The following is a 20,031-nucleotide window of genomic DNA, read 5'->3' as shown; positions in this document are numbered from 1 at the left end:
CAATTTAAGCAAGTATGGCTTTTATGGAAAAAAAATAAAATAAAATCTCTAGTTAATTTTATTCCTGGATGGAATCTTTTTGCTTCCTTCAGTTTACTTCATATGTTCCTTGCTTTCTTATTCTGTCAGCCCACAGCAATATCTCACAGATACAAATAGCACCTTCTTGACACTGCATATCATTAGCTAAAAATGCTAGTGGCCCTATTCTGTTGGTTTCGTTCCCTGCTCTTTCTCCGTTTCTAGAAGGCAAACAGTCTAGAAAGTAAATATGCTTCTTCCTTAGAGCCTAAGGACCTACAAATCTTTTTCCTCCTGCAGACTCTGTCTGATTTCTAAATCACTGCCTGCACTGAATGTCACACAACATTTCCATTATGGATTAAGTCCTCAAGTCAATTATTTAATTGTGGAAGATTTACAAAATAGCATCCCTTTCCCCAGTAAAAAAAAATAATAAATATGATAATAAAATATTTATTCTTTTATTATTAATATTTTTAAACCAATGATAGAAACCAATGGAAAAACTTCTGATGAGGGAAAGATCACCTTGGGAATATATTATATCAAGTATGGCCAGCAAGGACTTTTCTTTTTGGAAGAATAATGGCTTAATGTTTAATTAATCCTATCCATTTCTGCATTTATGGGAAGGCGGAGAAGAAGAGTCTGCTTTATAATGTGGAAAATTAAATATTAAAAACTTTGTGCCTACTTGGCTTTACATTTTCTTGCTATGAATGGGTATTTTCACTTTATTTCACTTTATTCAAACTACAAGAGACAGAAGCAATTACTGCAGCTCTGCTGAACAAAGGTATTCTCAATGTACCTCTGATACTGCCTTGCCAATCCCAAAACAAAACAAAAAATTAAAAACCATTTAGAGTATTAATGGAACCTTTAAACCTCACATTCAAAGTGACATGGGTTACTCAAGATTAGAGAAGACCAGGGAGAACTCCAGAAAAGCTGAATAAAGTTATGAATTTAAGAAACTCAACAGATAAAATTCAGTGTAGTCAAGTGGCAATATACACTGGATGAAATAATGTGAATTTCCCCCTGTGTACAAATGGGTTCTAAATTAAGTGCACCTATTCAGAGAGAAAGATGTAGAAAGTATTTTGGACAGTTCAATAAAACCGTTTGTTCCATGCACAACAGTAGTCAAAAAGCCCAGCAATGTTATTAAGGCCTGAAGAATTCAGAGTATAAAAAGACAGAACAATAATGAAAATAAAGCCTTTAAATACAGTGACCTTAAATAGACTATGTTCTTGCCTTGTCTCAAAAAGAATTAAGAAAAATTCCATCCAGTGGAAAGTAGGAAAATAATGAAGATGATTAAGTATGTGACAGGTCCTGAGCTGGCAGAAAGGACAGAGAGGTAAGAATGGCCTCTCTGAACCATTCTCCTAGCAGCCATTCGAGGCTTCTACCTTTCCACTTTTGAGTGGTACCTCTGAGTAGTGCCCTGGTACCCACCTGCTATAAGAGCCCTGAATCACTCCAGTCACTCTGGCACAGAACCCACCCTGAGCCTCAGAACCTGTGTGGTTCCCAGCCCTGTCTCATCCATCTCACCCTTACCTGGGGTGCTTGCCTGCACCCCAGGCAAGCCATCCTGCTCCAGGAAGAGTGAGATATTGGGGTGCCCATCTTCCCTGCCTACATGTGACACTGCTGCAGGGCAGGCTCAAGCCCAATATTCAAATGCGAACCTTTTAGTATGTACTATGAGAAATAGTGGTACATACTAAAATAATGTTCATTGTGAACTTTAGGTACTGCATAGTGAAATATTCTAACAGGAAACTTCCACACTTCTCCCAAAGCACAATATGGTTCCTTCTCTCCCTTGTGCCATCCTCCCTCCATTTCATCCTCACTCGTGTCTTTGTCATTTTCTCCTTTATCCACTTTTGACTCAGTTATCCTTCCTTTCCCATTCTCTTTGTTGACTCCTTACTTTCTCTCCCTCTTGTCTTCACACAGGTCCTGGAGGTTAAACAGAACCAAGACTGATACACTTTTAAGCCTCCCTTTTAGTACATCATCTTTCCCTTTCACTGCCGACTGCTTGATCTTTCTCTGGAGAGATGCAGCCCAGGGGGCTGCCAGCAATTGGCTGCATGCTGTGTTACACCCTGTACTCTTAAATTTGACTTGTTCAACCCACATTCAGACCCTGGACTAACTACAGTATTAAAATGCGCTTTCTTGCCCCAGCTTCTAGGAGCAACTTCCTCACCACCTGGTTTTGTAGTGGGAATGCTCTGAGGTGTGCTCTTCTAGCTCTGTACAGAAAAAAAATACCGTAACTGAATGTAGGTTTGTCATTGATTCAGTGACAATTTACATGGAAAACTTTGACCATGGGTTATACTCTGGTTCACATTAAAATTATTCAGGAATGTCACACACCCTTACTAGGAAAATATTAGTTGTTCCATTTAGCACTTAGCTTTTTGTTTCTCAATTTCATTTGATCTACTGTCCATATCACTGCTACATTCTGACCTCCTCCCTCTTTTACTCAAATAATGCTGCAGTGTAAGTGAACTTCCCCTCACTGTGACCACTTAAGCTTTGGACTTCTCATGCTCCCAGATGTGGTCACATACTCCTCCAGAATTTTTTGTAACGAGTCTTTATCCTAATCAGTTACTGCCAGTCCTCCACCTTCTTCTATGCCAGGATAATTTTCCCGCTGTCACAGAATTACAGAAGGGAAAGGACCACTGGGAGTCATCTGGTCCAACCTCCCTGCTCAAGCAGGGTCATCCTGGAGCACAAGACACAGGATTGCATCCAGACAGTTCTTGAATTCTCCAGCAACAGAGACTCCCAAACCTCTCTGGACAATCTGTTCCAGCGCATGGTCACACACACAGTGAAGAAGTTCTTCCTCAGATTCAGGTTTTTTTTCCTGTGCATCAGTTTCTCCCCTTTGCCTCTTGTCCTACTGGTTGGTACCACTGAGAAGAGTCTGGCTCCATCCTCTTGACACCCTCCATTAAATAGTGATAGACATGGATAAGGTCCTGTCTCAGTTGTCTCTTTTCAAGACTGAACAGGTCCAGCTCTCTCAGCTTTTTCCATGGTAAAGAAGCAAGAACAAAAACCAGTCTGCTATGCAAGTGTCTTTACCAGAAACCCCATTAATTTCTAGCCACTTTGCATTTGGTGTTGCTAGTGTTACATTATGCATCTATTAAGAACTGTAGTGCCTATGCATAAATGTCAGCGGACACAAGCCTCTGTAAATACACAACACTAATAATGGTCTATCCAGAATAAGCAATTTTCATTGAGACAACTTTTATTTTATATTATTGCCTGTAAATGGGATGTAATATAGGCAGCCCTGACAGGAAGCCTGGAGGCCTGAATTTCTAATTGTAACTTTACTACTGGTTTGTTCAGTGAAGCTAGGAGAGCTACATCCTTCTCTTCCAATCTGTAAAATGAGATTAGTCAAGATTACCTCCTCTAAAAATCTTTTAATTCTATACAAACAAATGTCAAAGTAAGAACTAGGGTTTTTGGTGTTTTTTGGTTTTTTTGTTTAACTGAGAGGTTTTTAAATAAGCCATTCTTAGAGAGACAACCCCAATGTTATACTCGAGCTCTGAATTTCATAATAGCACTTCTATTTCATAAGTATGTTTAGCCAATATCTTGTGTAAATATAGCAGTTTTTGTGTGTCCCAGGTGTTCTGAAGCTAAGAAGTCATATGTTTGGTTGTGGCCCAAGAGAGTGTTTGTAAGCACAAAAGCCCCTAACTTTTCCCCAAAAAGGGGACATCATTGTAGAGACACGAACTCAGTATGAAATACAAAAAATTGAACTGTTTGGCAAGGAATTTATAATTACAGAAACATTGAAAAAAATAATGGTTTCAGATCCAAATCAGATATTGTGGCCAATAAACTGAAGATCAAAAAGAGGGAAGAAGTTGGCCTCCTTTCTGATGAAAGTCCATTGGGGTGCCAACAGACTGTGACTGCTTTTCTTACTAACTGTATTAATTAGGACCCTCAGGAAATTCAAAAGCAAGAAAGAGGGTGAGAAGAAATGTTTGCCAGAATTGCTGTGGCATGTGCCAAACCCCTCACTTTTAAGAAGATGTAGACAAACCATTGACATTTTATCTATTCCAGCATAACTGAGCTCAGTGGGAAAATTCCACTGAGTTCAGTTCATGTATCAATTTACACTTAAGGGTAAAGTGGTTAAGTGTCTTGTCTAATTGAATTGTTTTTATTACGGGTTCTGGTTTGTCTGAACAGCATGGCATTCAGTATATTAAGGATGCTACATGAGTAGCTCAAAGAAGTTAATTCTGTTGGAAGTTATTAAAAACCAGGAAAAAAAATTAATCCATCCTTTTTATTTCCTCACTGCTTATTTTCCCATTTTCCAGAAGCATATTATGGTCTTCAAGACACTGCATCTAACATGCATAAAGAGCAGCACCTTGCATGCTAACTATGTGGTTTGGGGGTTTTTTTGTAGTTTGATTCTGGAGTTGTTTTTGGGTTTTTTTTTCCTTTTTGGAAAAAAAGTCTAAACAATTAAAAGCAAAAAGGGAAGGAAAGAAAAGGGAAAGAATCTAGGGTAGATGCTATGCCATTCTTGATTTGCAGCTGCCTGATCCTAATAGTAAAATGATTATAGAACTCATTTCCAGAGAAAGTAATTCATGGAGGATGCTTAAAAAATAAATAAAAAAATTCATTTCTGATATGAAAAATTAAATCTGTTGTGACAAGAGCTAAAGGCATCCAGACCTTTGAACCTTTGAAGTACTACATTTACTTATATTGAAATGGTACTTCCTTTTAGTATAAAAGAGTATCCAAAACTCTTCAACAGGTTCTTGGAACACAAGCCCTATAAGGAACAGCTGAGGGAGCTGGGCGTGTTTAGCCTCGAGAAAAGAAGACTCAGAGGTGACCTTATCACTCTCTACAACTTCCTGAAAGGTGGTTGTAGTCAGGTGGGGGTTGAGCTCTTTCTCCAGGCAGCAACTGGCAGAAGGAGAGGACACAGTCCCAAGCTGTGTCAAAGGAAATGTAGGTTGGATATTAGGAAAAAGTTTTTCACAGAAACAGTGATAAAAGTACTGGAATTGTCTGCCCAGGGAGGTGGTGGAGTCACCATCCCTGGATGTGTTTAGAAAAAGACTGGATGTGGCACCCAGTGCCATGGATTAGTTGAGGTGTTAGGGCATAGGTTGGAATCGATCTTTAAGGTCTTTTCCAGCCTAGTGATTCTGTGAATTATTCATTAAATCATGTCTGTATTTGAACTAACACTAAAGTAAATATTTTTAACAGAGAAATCTCAGAACCAGCTCGGTAAAACAGAAATAAAACAGGATTGTAAAGAATGTCCCATTTTCTGTATCCCAAGTAATATAATTGAAAGCAATTCCTTCTCCCTAGGCTTGGTTTCAGACCAAATGACTCGATCTGGGTTTCAGCACACTCTGCACAGTACCCTCTGCATCCCTCAGAAGTTTTCATTTCTGCATCTGCTCCCTGCACTTTTCAGTATGTCAGTCTCTTCAGACTTAGCTGCCACATGTTCTCTGTCCTCTGCTCTGGTATCTTCCCTATACGAGCAAATAAATCTACCTCACTTTTACCCAGTCACTTCCTTTACAGAGGAACAAAGAAATGAAAATAAATGACATTCATCACACACATACATTTTGGAACCACTGCTGGTCTCTGTTTTCTCACAAAACATCAATGCAGGCAAGAGAGCTTCATGACAATAACTGGGAGAACCACAGAGGAACATACATCACTGTCTGTATCTGGTGCTATTCTGTATGCTCTGTGCAAGGATCTGAAGGGGTGACATTCCAGTGGACAAACGTTGTTTCAAAGTAATACTAATTTATTCTGCTGCCTTGCACAATCTGCACTGAGAGCTAGAGGCCACAGATTGAACGATACTACAGATCTCTCCAGCACAGACTCTTCTACAAATGCAGAATTAAGTATTCATGAAGAGATTTCAAAGGTCTAAAATGACTGCAGAGCTTTCAAAATGCGACACTGTGAACTAAGACACTGTCAAGTAACAAGTAATAACTGGAAAGGAAAAATTTATCTCTTGAATATAACAGATACTCTGTTTTATTTTTTTTCCTTATCTTTAGTTTCAGAAAACAACAGAACTAAATTTCTAAAAAGGAAAACAACTAAATCACAAAACCAAAAAAACAACAAAACAAACAAAAAACAACCCTCAAAAAACAACAGTAAAAGGAAACATAGGGATTAATGATTGGCACTAAACGGAACAATTCTCTCCTCTTCCAGTTTATTTTTTAAACTAAGCATACAAGAAAATGGCTGCTAGTTACACTTTGCTGATCAATGCAGTATTGTCTTGTAAAATAAAAAGCTTTTGAACCTCAGCTTGATCCTTCAGAACAAATGCATTCTAGGGAATGCAACTTTTGAGACCAATTGTTAATACATACCATGTTTTTTAAAACACTGCCAGTGACTACAAACCCCCCCCAAAATTAAGAAATACTGTGTTTTACTCAACCCACATGCACTGAGCTCCACCAAAGGTTTCCTTAAACAGAGCCAATATGAAAACAACATACCACACTCCAGCACAGCTTGGCTTTTCCTATAAAGCACACCTGAAGAGCTAGACTGAACTCACAGCTATATTCATTGGGGTAGCACTAATATGCATGCTTTTACAGGAGTAAAACAGATGGAAATTCAATGTTGCAGTACTGAGAAAGTCACAAACCATCTTTGCTGAAGTTCTTCCATTCCCGGAATACTAAAGTGCAAGAGATAGCCTGGACCAAGCAGAGGGCAAGTGAGTCCAGCTATACTGTAGGCTCCACTACAGAGGATCGTATTAAAATATAAAGCTGAATTTGTAGATTTGCTGGACACTTAAGGAACACTCTCTGCAGTGAGAAGTCATTGAATGCACCTTCTGCTAGTTTGTGACTGCACCCTGTTGTACGGGCCCTGCTCAGCTCGAGAGGTGAAAATCCACACATGCAGGCTATGCACTCACTTCAGATTCGCTGTACCTCGTTTCTTCTCCCTTTGCATGTGAAATCAAGACAAACTGTGCCCACTAAAAACACTCTCTCTCAAAATCCTTCTCCCATAAGCTTAGATTTGACATTCCTGAATAATGGAATGGAGGTTAGTGCTTAACTGAATCAAATTACAGGACACTGCTTCTTATTTGAGGGATTGCTCGGAGACAAAAAGTATGACTTCAGTTTTTCTTATTATGTGGAGAGGGAAGGAGGAGGGAAGCACTTATTTGTTTCTTTGGCTGGAAGGGTATGTTATTACACATAAGGCAGCAAATGCATTGACGTATTTATTTCCCAAGGGAAGTGACAAATCAGTATCTACCAGAAGAAACTTTGTCACTTGTCCTAGAACAATCCCCTCTGTTGCTCTGGGTGACTGCATATGCTCTGCGAAAGATTTTATTTTTATTTTTTTCATATAGCTTTTATGATGTTTGCCATTAGGCTACCAACATCACAGATAAAACACCCCACACACAGAGTCAACATGCAGAGATTTACTTTTGAGAAGGTTCTGATTTCCTTGCTCAGCTTGGAGAAAAATTGAAGCTAACTTATTTTGCTCTTCCTGGCATCTTCAGCACCTCTTTTTCACTCATGGTAATACAATGCATAAAATGGCTTTCAATCACATTTCTAAATAAATCTCTGAAAACAAATCAGTCTTAACGTATTGGTTTGTAAACTCTTTTTTATGCATACCTTCCTAAATATCCTGTTACTGTGGCATATGAGACTAACACACTGGCTGTGGATGCACCACTTTGCTACTTTAAGTTGAAAAAAATCCCTTCAAAATCAGGCAATCAAAGTTATTCTACAAAGCTGAAGCTTCAAAAGAAAAATTGCTAACACAGGAAACTATTATCTTTGAGTATGTATTTAGGTAATTATACTTATTTTTCATTACTTGTAAACTTGCATTAAACAATATTTCTTTACTTTGCTTCCTAGAAGCATCCTTTTGTTACTTGGGGGTTTTTTTCTTGGTTTTTGTTTTTCATTTTAGGATTTTTGAAAGCACATAATACCATAACTGTATACAATGGTGTAAGTACTGCATTCAGGGCAACAGGCCCTGCTCTGAGAACATGTCCTTCCCACTCTAAGGCAATGAAGAAAATGTGCCATGGCAGTCTCCTTCACTGTTAGTGTTTTCACCTTGTGTTTCTGGTGTTGCTCAAGTGCTGAATCGCACGGGTGTCACACAGGTAGGCGAAAACAGCTCCATTCAGTTAACAGAATCAGACAAACCTTGATGAAAACCAAAACCAGAGGCCAAAATTGACACACACCATGGGTGACCATGTTGTGTCCCTTGATGTTTAACAGGTCACAAGTTCCCTGTGCCTGCTGGGCATATTGTTGCTATGTGGACAAGGACAAAGACCCAAAGCACACACTTAGAGACTGACACAGAGTCCCAGGCAAATCAGCAGACTGGGTTGCTCCACCTAAAGGGCCATAGGATCACTGAGGGACATCCAGCAGAGACAAAATCACTCACCTGGGGGTAGTGTGAGGGCACACATCCCAGCAAGTCTCCATGGCAGTGTCCCAGTCCCCAGGGCAAGGCCTCACCTCACAGACCTGCTGTGGGGGAGGTAACTGTTCAGCCAAGGCTCACGGCTGTACAGGTCGCAGCCCTGGGCTGGGGTCCCTCCTCGGTCAGGGCTCCCTCCCCTCTCACTGCCCCCACCAGCTGCAGGCCCGGGCCATGGTGCACCCATCTGTTGTGCTTTAACCCCGTCAGGAAGCTCAGCCCCACACAGCTGCTGGGTCACACCCTCTCAGGGGGATGGGGAGAGCACCGTTAAGGGTAAAAGTGAGGAAACACATGGCTTGAGATAAAGACAGCTTAATAGGTAAAGCAAAACAACAAATTTGTTTACTACTTCCCATGGGCAGGCAGAGACAGCAGACCTCCATCATATGGAATGGTGACTTTGGAAGAAAAAAGGCCATCATTCTGAACATCCCCTCCTTCCTTACTCTTCCCCCAGCTCTATGTGCTGAGCAGGCTTCTATATGGTATGCAGTATTCCTTTCATCTGTTGGGGTCAGCTGTCCCAGTTGTGTACTCTCCCAAGCTGTGTACTCCCAGCTTCCTCACTGGTGAGGTGGGGTGAGAGGCAGAAAAAGGCCTTGGCTCTGCATAAGAACTGATAAACAATAGCTAAAGCATCTCCATATTGTCAACACTGTTTTCAGGACAAATCCGAAACACAGTCCCATACCAGCTACTCTGAAGAAAACAAACTACTCTTCCCCAGCCGAAACCAGCACTCTGCCACAGCCATGGTGTAAGACACCAAAATAGGGACATGAAAGTCTGTCAGCAGACACATATTGGCCAGCAGGGCCTGGGCCTGTGTGTAATGTGCTCCTGCCACATTTGGGGCTTGGTTTTGGGATTGTTTTGAGGGGAGGAATGGTTATTTTAAGTTTCCAGAACAGGTGAGTAGGCACCTCTATGGGAGCATTTTGCTCAGAAAGTAGGTACATTAAGTGAGTGATAAAATAGAACGAACCAAATTAGATCAATGAGTCAAATTCACTTTTTGAAAGTAAAAACATATGATTCTATTTATTTCAGTGGAATTCAGTGAAATTCAGAATTATTGCAAAGCACCATAATATAAAGGGATTTTATGTGATATACCATATCTGGCAAGTATGGAACTTACAGAAGAAATGACAAAATCTGTCTGTGCAGAGTATGTCTTCTTCAGTGAGCTGCTGTATTGATTATAAAAGCTGCTGGAACTTGTAACTTGTTCCATATAAGTAAAATACAGGCAAGCAGCTGATGCATGAGTAATTTACTTGAATCAGGTCTCTTCGTTGCTTCACTTCAGCTGGGAATGAAAATGCAAAAGTTGTTTGGCACAGCAGAAAGCTCCTTTAGCTGGAGAAAAGCTGTTGGATCCTACTGTTCACAGTGTTTGATCTTAAAACACTAGAGGGCTGCACACCTTGAAATGTCTGTACAGCTCTACCCTGTTATGCAAGCTGGCTTTCATAGTCTCTTGCTGTTTAAACAGATTTCAAATTTTGCTTTCCTCTAGTGTTGCCCCCCATGCCCCCGGCTCCCATTCTGCAGTGGCAGAGGTAGAATTACTGCTCCCTCTCAGCTTCAGTTCTACTTGCAGTAAGAAAGTAAAGGCTTTCTTCTAGAATTTTCTTCCATTTGAAATAAGCATATTGTAGGCCTCTAAAAGAGTGTCCTCACTCACACTGACTTCATTGCAGGCTCAATCCTGAAGTCACTTAAGTGTAAAAACAACTCATACAATGAGAATAAACAATATCATCAAAGGGGAACTTCAATTTTGTATATGAGACTGATTGAGCTAAGTAAAGCTTCCTGTTTAGCAACAGAATAAACTGTCCTTAGTCTCACCTTTGCTGGAGCAGAACTGAGAACAAAATGACTGTGTAAAGAGCTGCAATTATGCCCTCCTCTTTTTTTCCTCCATCCCAAATAAAAGGAAGGAATAGTCAGTCCAAGGCAAGTTGCACATTTTGTATTTGCTATCAGGATTTATCAGATATTTTGTAGCCTCTTCTGTGCTTTTTGGAGCTTAGAAGAATGCATGAGCATTTTGAGGAAAAAGGCCATGTGGCTTGTAAATAAAATATACATTTTATTTAGTCGCAAGAGAGAATTTGAAAACATCACTCAGGTCGCAAGAGAGAATTTGAAAACATCACTCAGGTAGACTTAAACTGTTCTAAAACCAAAAGGCAAAATAAACAAATATGAACTTGGTTATTTTTATACTCTGAATGCTCTCTGAGAAGTCCGGAGTGCTTGATGTTGTCGCTATTTGTTTTTCTTGCCAGCAGATTACTGAATTGTGATCTCTGTTTTGCTGAGGGAAGGTAAAAGCAAATTAAAGTCGCTGAGTCTGTCTGCAGTGGGTCATTTTGAAAGGTGCAGCCCTTAAAGAAGTTTAGTTCTAGTTCTCTCTGGAAGATGGTTTCTGAAGAAGAAAAATATATATGTCTTAAGACTCAGGAAGACAAAGCAAAAAAATATATTGAGAAGATAAGCATATAAAGCAGTTTTTCTCGGTAAAGCAATATGTGCAACCAGATGAATAAAAGGAGGAGGCATGCAGTTGCACAGCTGTTGACTTGGGGGAAGAAAGACTCCAGCAGTTTATTTTATTTGTACTGAAGTGATGGAAGTTAGTTATGCATGCTCCCTGAAACTGGCCCAAGAGCACATTTTGGAGAGGTGCAGGAAAAGACAGTTTTACAGCACAGAAACATTCAGTAATCCATGAAGGAGAGCTGAAAATGAATGCAACAAACCCAAACTTTCCTCTCAAGCCAAAGGACTAGGCAACTACTCTGGGTATTGGTGTTATTTAAATTATGTGTTCACAATATAATTTCAAATGTTAATTTAATTTTCAAAATTAATTAAAATATTGCATACATTCATAATCAAAATTGAATTTAACAAAATTTTAAAATTCCATTGAATTGAAATTATGGTTTTTTGTCCATTTTTCTTACCAAGTATTTTAAATTGGTATTCAAAAATAAAGGATGCATTTAGTTCAAGTTCTATGTATTTTAGTCCCATGGGAGTTCATAAGTATTTTGCAAAGTAATTCTGAGAAACTTCAAATAATGTTCAATAAGGCTCCCAAAGCTTTCAGGCACATTATCAATCATAGCTAGTTTAAGTGCCATAAAAGTATTTAAAACCTAAAAATCACTACACTTCTTTTTTTTATTAGAGGCAATTACCTAGTGGTAAAATCGAGATAAACACAAAATTTATTCAATTATTTCTTTATTTAATTATTTGACTCTTAAATAATTAAAAAAAAAAACCTAATTGGCAGTCTTCTTCATTTAAAGAACATAAAATGTTCTTCTGATTACTCTGACCAACTCATAAACAATTGGTGTAATAACCCTAGTTTCTGTCCCAGAGCAAATGTATCCTCCTGTGACTTACCCTGATGTGCACATAAGATCTTGAGAAGAAAAGTTATCATTCTCTTATTAACTAAAAGCCTGTTTTCAATGATTAAAAATATGTCACCATTTAGGATTATTCACCTGAAATCCACAAGTTTCTGGTAAGCAGGATTGGGATACTTTTAGCTTCTGAGTTTAGACAAGGCAAATGAATATTGATTAAAGGTATTTATACTTCTTTTTGTAGTCCCTAATTTGATCTCCCTTGTCTTTCAGCTGTGGTGGACATCTCCTGTTGCAAAGCTCATCTTTCAAAGGATGTTTAATGCAGCAGTATTTTTTCACAGCAAACCTTCTTTTCCTTCCATTTCCTCTCTTGCCTGAGTGGGAGAACAGTGGACTACTCCCACATGAAAGTTTACAGTGGAAGAATTGCAATACTGAATATTCAGAACCTAATCCTCTACCTTTTCATTCATAGTTATCTACAGGAGTGAGTGAGTGAGTGAGTGAGTGAGTGAGTGAGTGAGTGAGTGAGTGAGTGAATGAATGAGTGGCGCAAATATATGTCCCTAAAAATACCTGAACCTTTTTTCACATCTGCCCTCAATTTCATCATCATTTTTATAAATGTAGGCCATGTGGGGGCCCCCAGACAATCCCTCTTTTCTTTTCCAGCTTGTATTCATCCTAAAACTATTTCTGCCCTGAACACAAAGATATACACATAAAGTCACATGAAAACAAAGATGTATGGCTTCGAAGAAAAGATGCAAGAGACCTTTCACTCTTCCTTCTCTCTAGTCACACAAAGCTTGGCTGATCACAGTAACATCTGAAAACAGTCATTCAAGTATTTTTAAGGTGTTGAAGTTACTAGGATCACTATTTCTGTGGGAATTTTGTGAATGGAAAAGGTACAGACTCCTGTGAAATGTGTCCAAACCTGTTCAAATACCACTCTAAAAGAAGTCATTCATTTAGTAACCTCCAGCAAAGACAACAAAAAAAAAATCAGCCCCTCAGTTTCTTACCTTTATTAAAATAACAAAATCTTAAACAAAAGATACTGGATAAATAATCTATTGTACTGATAACCATTGTAGTGGCCAAAAAAATGGTTTAGCAACAGTATTCAAAGTACCTTCAGAACAAGAAGGCATAAAAATTATTAATTATGCTGATTTACTTGCATTCTGACAGAATTAAGTATTTGTGAGTTTCAATACTATTTTTTTAATTGGAATTTTTAAAATTGGATGATAGCATTAAACAGCACAAATGGTAAATCACTGAGAGCTTAATTTTCTGATGTATAATGTAATGGGAAAACCGACAACTGCCAGTTGACCTCTTGTTTCCTTGCTTTCTGTACTGTGATCATTGAGGTGAAACTCTCTGACATATTCCTTCAATTTTTCAAAAGCAAGAAAATGAATAAAATACCCTTTCAGTGATCCTGGTATTTAAATAAATGACATTTATAATAGGAATGCACTTTTGCCTCCACTTTAGAACCTTTTTCAATTTCTTCCGAACAGCCGTTGTTTATGACAAGGAATGACAGACCATTTCCATTTCCATCTCTGATTCCTGTAGCCAGGTCATAATGTCTCATGCAGAGGGGGAGGGAGAGGGCAGCTCATTCTGCTACCCAGGTCTTATCTGCAGTAGCCAGTGAGTGGATGGACTGGCACCCAAGACCCAGCATCCAGGCCCACTTTGCCTGCATGCGAGCCTCCTATAGCACAGTGATTCCTTTAACAGCAGCCTTTGTTTCTGTACTCAGCTGTGTTTGATGAGAGCAGAGCCCATGATCCTTTGTGCTAAGATGTTCCAGCACTTGCTCCTAGTCAGTTGTGTGCAAAGTTGGCCGATCCTCAAGGAGAGTGTAGGACAGCACCAGAGGATCATATCGGTGCCTATACTTTTCCCAATGTGTGTTCGAATTCTGATGCAGGAGAAGGGAAACCTCAGCAGACTTCATCTCTCATCTTCAGTTTAGACCTACCAATCTAAAAGTGTTTTTCTACAAGGCAGATAAGGGTAACTTTGAAATTAATTGTGCAGTCTATGCATATTTTTAAACTTACTATGCAACTCTCTTTACCATTTCACTGGGCTATTGATACTAGCTTAGATGAAGTTTATAAATTAATTCAGCCTTGGGATTCGTTTGCAGTTTGAGACTGCTGGCAACTGTATAAAAAAAAAAAAAAAGTACAACAAACCATCCAATTCATCAGCATTATGATCCCATACATCTAGGAACAGCTATTGTGAGTGCCAGTGGCTGTGTAAGAATATCTGCATGTTTATTGTTCCCTCCTGAGGCAACAAGCATTGTCTGAAATGAAAGCTCTGTGTCTTGACTATCCCTTGAGAACTATAATTACAGCTATAGAGAATATACCATACCGACTGTTGAGCAATTGAAAAAGACTGACAGGCAAATGCATTTTGTGTCCATTGCTCTGGTATCAGATCCTCTGAAAGCTGAAATGCATAGGCAATGGGCCAATCTAACCTCAGAGTTAGAGGACTGAATATACCAACATCAATAGAATTATAGCTTTTCATATTGTTCGTGACTTTGGCCCAGTGCCTTCAAACAGAACCAAAATAAGTACTGAAAAAACAAGCACTGCATTTTCAACATTGTTAGTTCTAAATAATAACCACAGCTTCTGGCATACAGCTGAGTGCTTTTGCTAACTAAACAAACCATATCTCCAGATAGAAACCAAAGTCCATAGACTTGTCAGAGAATGGAGGCTGAGGACATGACCAACTGAAATAGAGAGGCAAAGATAAATAGAACAATTGAAAATGCTAAATCATGCTTGAAATTTTATAGCATGTTGGTAATAAAGCTCCTTGAGATTTTTCAGAAAATATCTCAAACCATCAAGATCCATTCCTAAAAACAAAGACACTTAAAGGAATTGGCAAAGTACAGAATATGTATGTGAAGAAAATAATATGAACAGCAAGATTATTTCAGATTTAGTTGTCATCACAATGCAAATGAATTAGGAGCATTTACATTCATGTTTCTCAGGATTTTTTTCTGTAGGCAACCACCATAGATTAGTGAAACCTCTGAACCTCTGAAGCCAAAGCAGCCTTATAATTTTTTGCAATGTGGTAGGATTTTACCCTTGGTTCAAATTAATATATTTTTAGGCTCTAAGTGAATTCCTTGAGAGACAAAAGATTTTTGACAAATCCAGGTTCATCTCCTCAGTAAACCTTCTTAAAGACAAATTCAAATAGTCAAATGTTATATCTTCCCATTTTTCCCCACATTTGTATTTTAAAAGAAAAGTAATGAATTGTTGGTGTGCTACTTATTGGTTCCCATAGATAATGGAATTTATAAAGAATTTTACTAATTATCAGTTCAGGTAGGAATAGGTTAGGAATTTTAATTTAGACAGAACATTTTAGGTATTTAAATAGCTGGAAATGTACTGTCATCCTCAATAAGAACAATCTCTAGTATTTTGTATGACAAATTAATCCTGAAAATGGCCATCATCAGTAATCTCATCACCAACTTTATGAATGACTTTAACATAAACTCAACAGATTTCTTCAACATGCCAGCAAGAAAATTCCCCAGCAGAGTACAGATATATTAATCTTATCTGAGTGTGAACCATGCAGCTGCATTTTCTCATCAGACGAAAAAGACATCATACTTGGGATGATCCCCTCTATAATTTATCAGTAACTGAACATGCAGCAGCAGAACTGAGAATATGACTGGATATAGCATAACTGTATTAACAGCTAATTTATATGCTTTAAAAGCCATCGAAATTGAGGGTAAAATGTAAGTCAATGTGAAATTGAAATGTAAAAATGTTCTCAATGAAAAATATTACAAGATACTAGAAAAGTTAGTAATTTGCTTTTTAAAAAAATTTATTTTAATTAGGATTTGCAGAATAATGCAGAGACATGGGTTTTCTTAATCTTCACTGTTCCAGTTCTGATCCTACAAAGGAGACCTTTTTCCATTTTGAAACAAGTAATAAAATATGAATACCTAGGAATAATGTCAATAAAGGTGATACCAGTCATACCTTCAAGATTTTTAAAGAGCTATCTAACACATCATCTAACATTTCCAAATCAAATAGCATAAGAAAAAGGCTATCTCCCTTGTTTTGTAGTGCTCAATTAGATTTTGCTCTGCTAAAAAACATTAGTCAGTTTTTATGATGGAGAAATTTCAAAAATTAAAACTGTGAGTTCAACACACAAGAAAAGAGCCAGGTCAACATGAGACACAGCTATATGAGCTTAACCAGGCTTCAATAAACCAAGCATCTTGAGGGATGTTATTAAGAGCAAACATTAAGAATGAGAGGCTGACAAAGGACATCAGCAGACATGAATGATAAGAATTCAGAAGGAGGACCACAAAGGAAACTGTTTGTTTACTTGGAACACCAAAACTCTCCCAATAAACTGTTGATTGACTTAATTCAATGTTTAGGTAACACACAATGTCTGACTGATGAATAGCCATATTTTTCAGACAGGAACAGAGCATAAATTATCTTTTATAAGGCTGCCTAATATAGTCTTCTTTGTTATATCTCTGATAGCTAAGGTCTGTTCTTGTTAAAAATTGTTTAGCATTGTGCTTATGCATGACAATAAAAGCAGGGTTAAATTTTGTAAACAACTAGGAAGTCTTCATTTGGATTTTTCTTGAAGATTTGGTATTATTTACTGGGTTTCAGTGCTTTCAGCATTTATTGTACTAATCACAGTTCCATTATATTTTGAAAATACTATATTTTGCTGCATTTATTATGCTCTGTAGGCATACAATAGATTGAAGAGTGGCAGAAAAGAATATAAGATAACTGAAAAGACAAAATACTTGAGCATCATTTTACCGTACTAGCTAACCTTCACTACTTTCATGAAAACAAGAAGAGAAAAGGTTCTACAATGAAAGCTTGAATGGCTTAGTAACAACACTTCTCAAAGCTCGGCCCTTCACATGATGTTCTAAAAGCAGACTGACCAACCAGCTCTTTGGAGAAAAAAAAAAAATCCTTTTGAGAACTGGTCCGCTTTAGAAAAAATGTTTCATACTGTTCCAAAATGAGTCAGACCCAATTTTAGCAACCTGTGTCTGGTATTCTATTCGTTGGTGACCTTATTTCAGATGAACACCTGCTCTTCCCTTCCATATTCAGTCTGTTCAAGAGCTACCTGAAAAAGCTGTGATGTCAGCCTCTCACAGAAGCTTTTCTCCCTCTCATTGCTCTTTCCACCCTACTCTTCATGCTTTGTTGTACTTTAAGGTACTTCATGGGTAACAGTAGTGTGTGCACGTGTGTGTACGCAATGTTTTTATAGCTTCTTATTAGCATAGAATGGTCTAAATATCATAATCTACTGAAAATACACCATTTATGAAAGAGGAATGGTAAGGTTCATATGCAAGCACTAGCTTCAATTTTAGCCTTTGTTATTTCACATCCTTTTTAGAAACAGTGGCTCCCTCCAGTCTTGGAATGTTTTTAATTCAGTGAAGTCTCATTTTCATCAGTTTTGTGTCTTCTGCCATTAAGAGGAATTAGCATGTTAGTTAGCTCAGCTACATTCTTTACACTCTATTTGCACAAATACAAGTTCCACTAACATAAAGTATAAGACTAATTCTCACATTAGCATAAGACAATAATATATTTTCCTTGAGTTTTTAGTCTTCTAATAGATAAATTAAAATGGATGCCTAAAATAGTCCTCATTTCACTGTTGCAGAAGTCCAGCACCATAAACAAGCTTCAAACTTTCAAAAATTCCCTAGTTAGCAGCCTGGTTTCCAGAATGGTTGAGGATGGAAGAGACTTTGAGAGTCCATTTAAGCCAACCCCCCCATGCTCAAGCAGGGACACACAGAACTGGTTACTTTGGACAAAATGCTGATGGATTTTGAATATCTGCAAAGATGGAGACTTCCAGTCTCCCTAGACAACCTGCCCCTGTGCTTGGTCACCCTCACAGTGAAAAAAATGTTTCCCCATATTCAGGAGGAACCTCCCTTGTTTCAGTTTGTGCCCTTGCCTCTTGCTCTGTCACCACTGAAAATAGTGTATTGCTCTTCTTTGCTCAATTCCTTTAGGCATTCATACACATTGGTATGATCCCCACAAGCATTCTTTTCTCTTTTTTCTTTTTTTTGAACCGTTCCAGATCTCTCTGCCTTTGAATCACTGGAGAGATGCTCAAATCCCCTAAGCATCTTAGTGGTCCTTCACTGGACTCTATGAACATACTTCTCTTCCACTGGGGAGCACAGAACTTGATACAGTACTTCAGGTGTGGCCTTAACAGCACTTGGATAATATCTAATGCAACAGAATCCATCTCCAAGACTAAGGCTCCTAAAATTATGAGTGGAATCTTAAAATTAATCTTACTTTTGTGCAAGCATTCTACTGTGAAATCTCTACTAAGTTACAACTTTATTATTTAACGTTTACCAGTCTTTATTTTCACATTTCTTAGTCTACATTTAACTACAAAAATATATTTGTATTACCTTTGAGTAGGTTTACTCTCCATGCCCACTAAAAATGTAAACATTTATCTTATTCTGCCTTCCTCTTCATTAATATCTTACAATAAAGATATACATAGATTGAATATGAATATGTGTGTTTTCTAGAATATTGTATATATAACCCATAGCTTAATTGATATAAGTGCAACCATGATAACTCACATCAACTGAGAATCGGGTCCCCTTTTTCCAGACAAGCTTTTGTTCATTCAGCACTGCTTTTAAACATGCTAGGATTGAATTCCCTGAAAACAGCCAAATTTAGAACAGGCACAACAGAGGAGCAAATGAGCAAGCTTTCTTGTTTGTCCTTACTTGCCCTCTCCTTCACAATATCCTTGACCCAAAATAACCACTCCTAAGCATGAGATTGTAAAGTAGTCTGAATGATCATTCAGCTTTCCTTTTATTGGTGTCTGTCGCTAATGAATGCACATCAATTTTTACGTCTACAGCAGAAATTGAATTGATTCAATATTAAATTGATAATATATGTGTATAGCAGAGACAGCTAAACAGAAATTTGTTTTTTAAACCGTTTAAAACAGATTTCTTTACTAATTTATTCTGCATTTAGTTGCACACTTTCTTCATACTGTCACAGTCACACTGAAGTTCTAATTTGTATGAAGATTCTATGGGTTGTCTTGCAGCCATCTGTAAAACCTTGAAGATAACCACAGATAGACTGAAAGAGGAAGTTTCCATGCCACATCTTAAATTATTTAATGAATATTATCCATCAACCTAGTGAGCTACTATTAAAAGTTTGTGTTTGGTTTTTTTTTTGGGGGGGTTTTTTTTTTGGGTTTTTTTTTTGGTTTTTTTTTGGTTGTTTTGTTTTTTTTTTTTTTTTTTTTTTTTTTTTTTTTTTTTTTTTTTTTTTTTTTTTTTTTTTGTGGTGGTGCTGGTGATGGGGAAAAGAGAGAAAAAACAGCCACATATAAGTGAGAGATACACAGCCTAAAGGAAATGACAAATCATCACTTTTTCAAACAACTTAAAGGTGTTTGCTAATATGGTAGCAATCTGCTGTGAAGTCAAGCTGTAAATAGATTCTTTTGTGTTAGATTTGCATGCACAAGATGTTAATCAGTTCAAAGCTCAGACATTCATGTTCCCTAGAATTATAACAAAACAAAGCTCTCTGACATCTCTATAAATGGAAATACTCTGAAAGAATTGGAGAGAGCACTTTGTCTCATTTTTATGTACAGAACATTAGCTATCACACGTAAAAGATCAAAAACAAAAAGGACAGCTTAAGTACTTGGCTAATTATATACTAGTGCACAAACTATGCGGACATTGTTTGGCTACATTCCACCTACACAGAGCTAAAATTCAGCAGCTCAGATGTGGATCTACCTCTAAGCACTTGGATTACCA

The 20,031-nt window shown here is 37.8% G+C and overlaps 1 protein-coding gene across 8 annotated transcripts in view; it reads right to left on the bottom strand.

Moving 5' to 3' along the window:
• Nucleotides 1-20,031, bottom strand: part of PCDH9 (protocadherin 9) — a 669,079-nt gene that overhangs the window by 578,534 nt on the left and 70,514 nt on the right. The window contains exon 4 of one of the 8 annotated variants that reach the window (XM_041487648.1): nucleotides 6,645-6,661. The exons of the other annotated variants lie outside the window; for them this stretch is intronic. Coding sequence (XP_041343582.1) covers nucleotides 6,645-6,661 — 17 coding nt within the window. The remainder of the gene's footprint in view (nucleotides 1-6,644; nucleotides 6,662-20,031) is intronic. 8 annotated transcript variants of the gene reach the window in all.

Source organism: Pyrgilauda ruficollis, unplaced genomic scaffold (assembly GCF_017590135.1).
Source record: "Pyrgilauda ruficollis isolate IOZ18807 unplaced genomic scaffold, ASM1759013v1 scaffold82, whole genome shotgun sequence".
In the NCBI taxonomy this organism is placed as follows: domain Eukaryota; kingdom Metazoa; phylum Chordata; class Aves; order Passeriformes; family Passeridae; genus Pyrgilauda; species Pyrgilauda ruficollis.
Note: the sequence above shows the minus strand (reverse complement) of the source record. Positions and strands in the feature narration are given on the sequence as shown.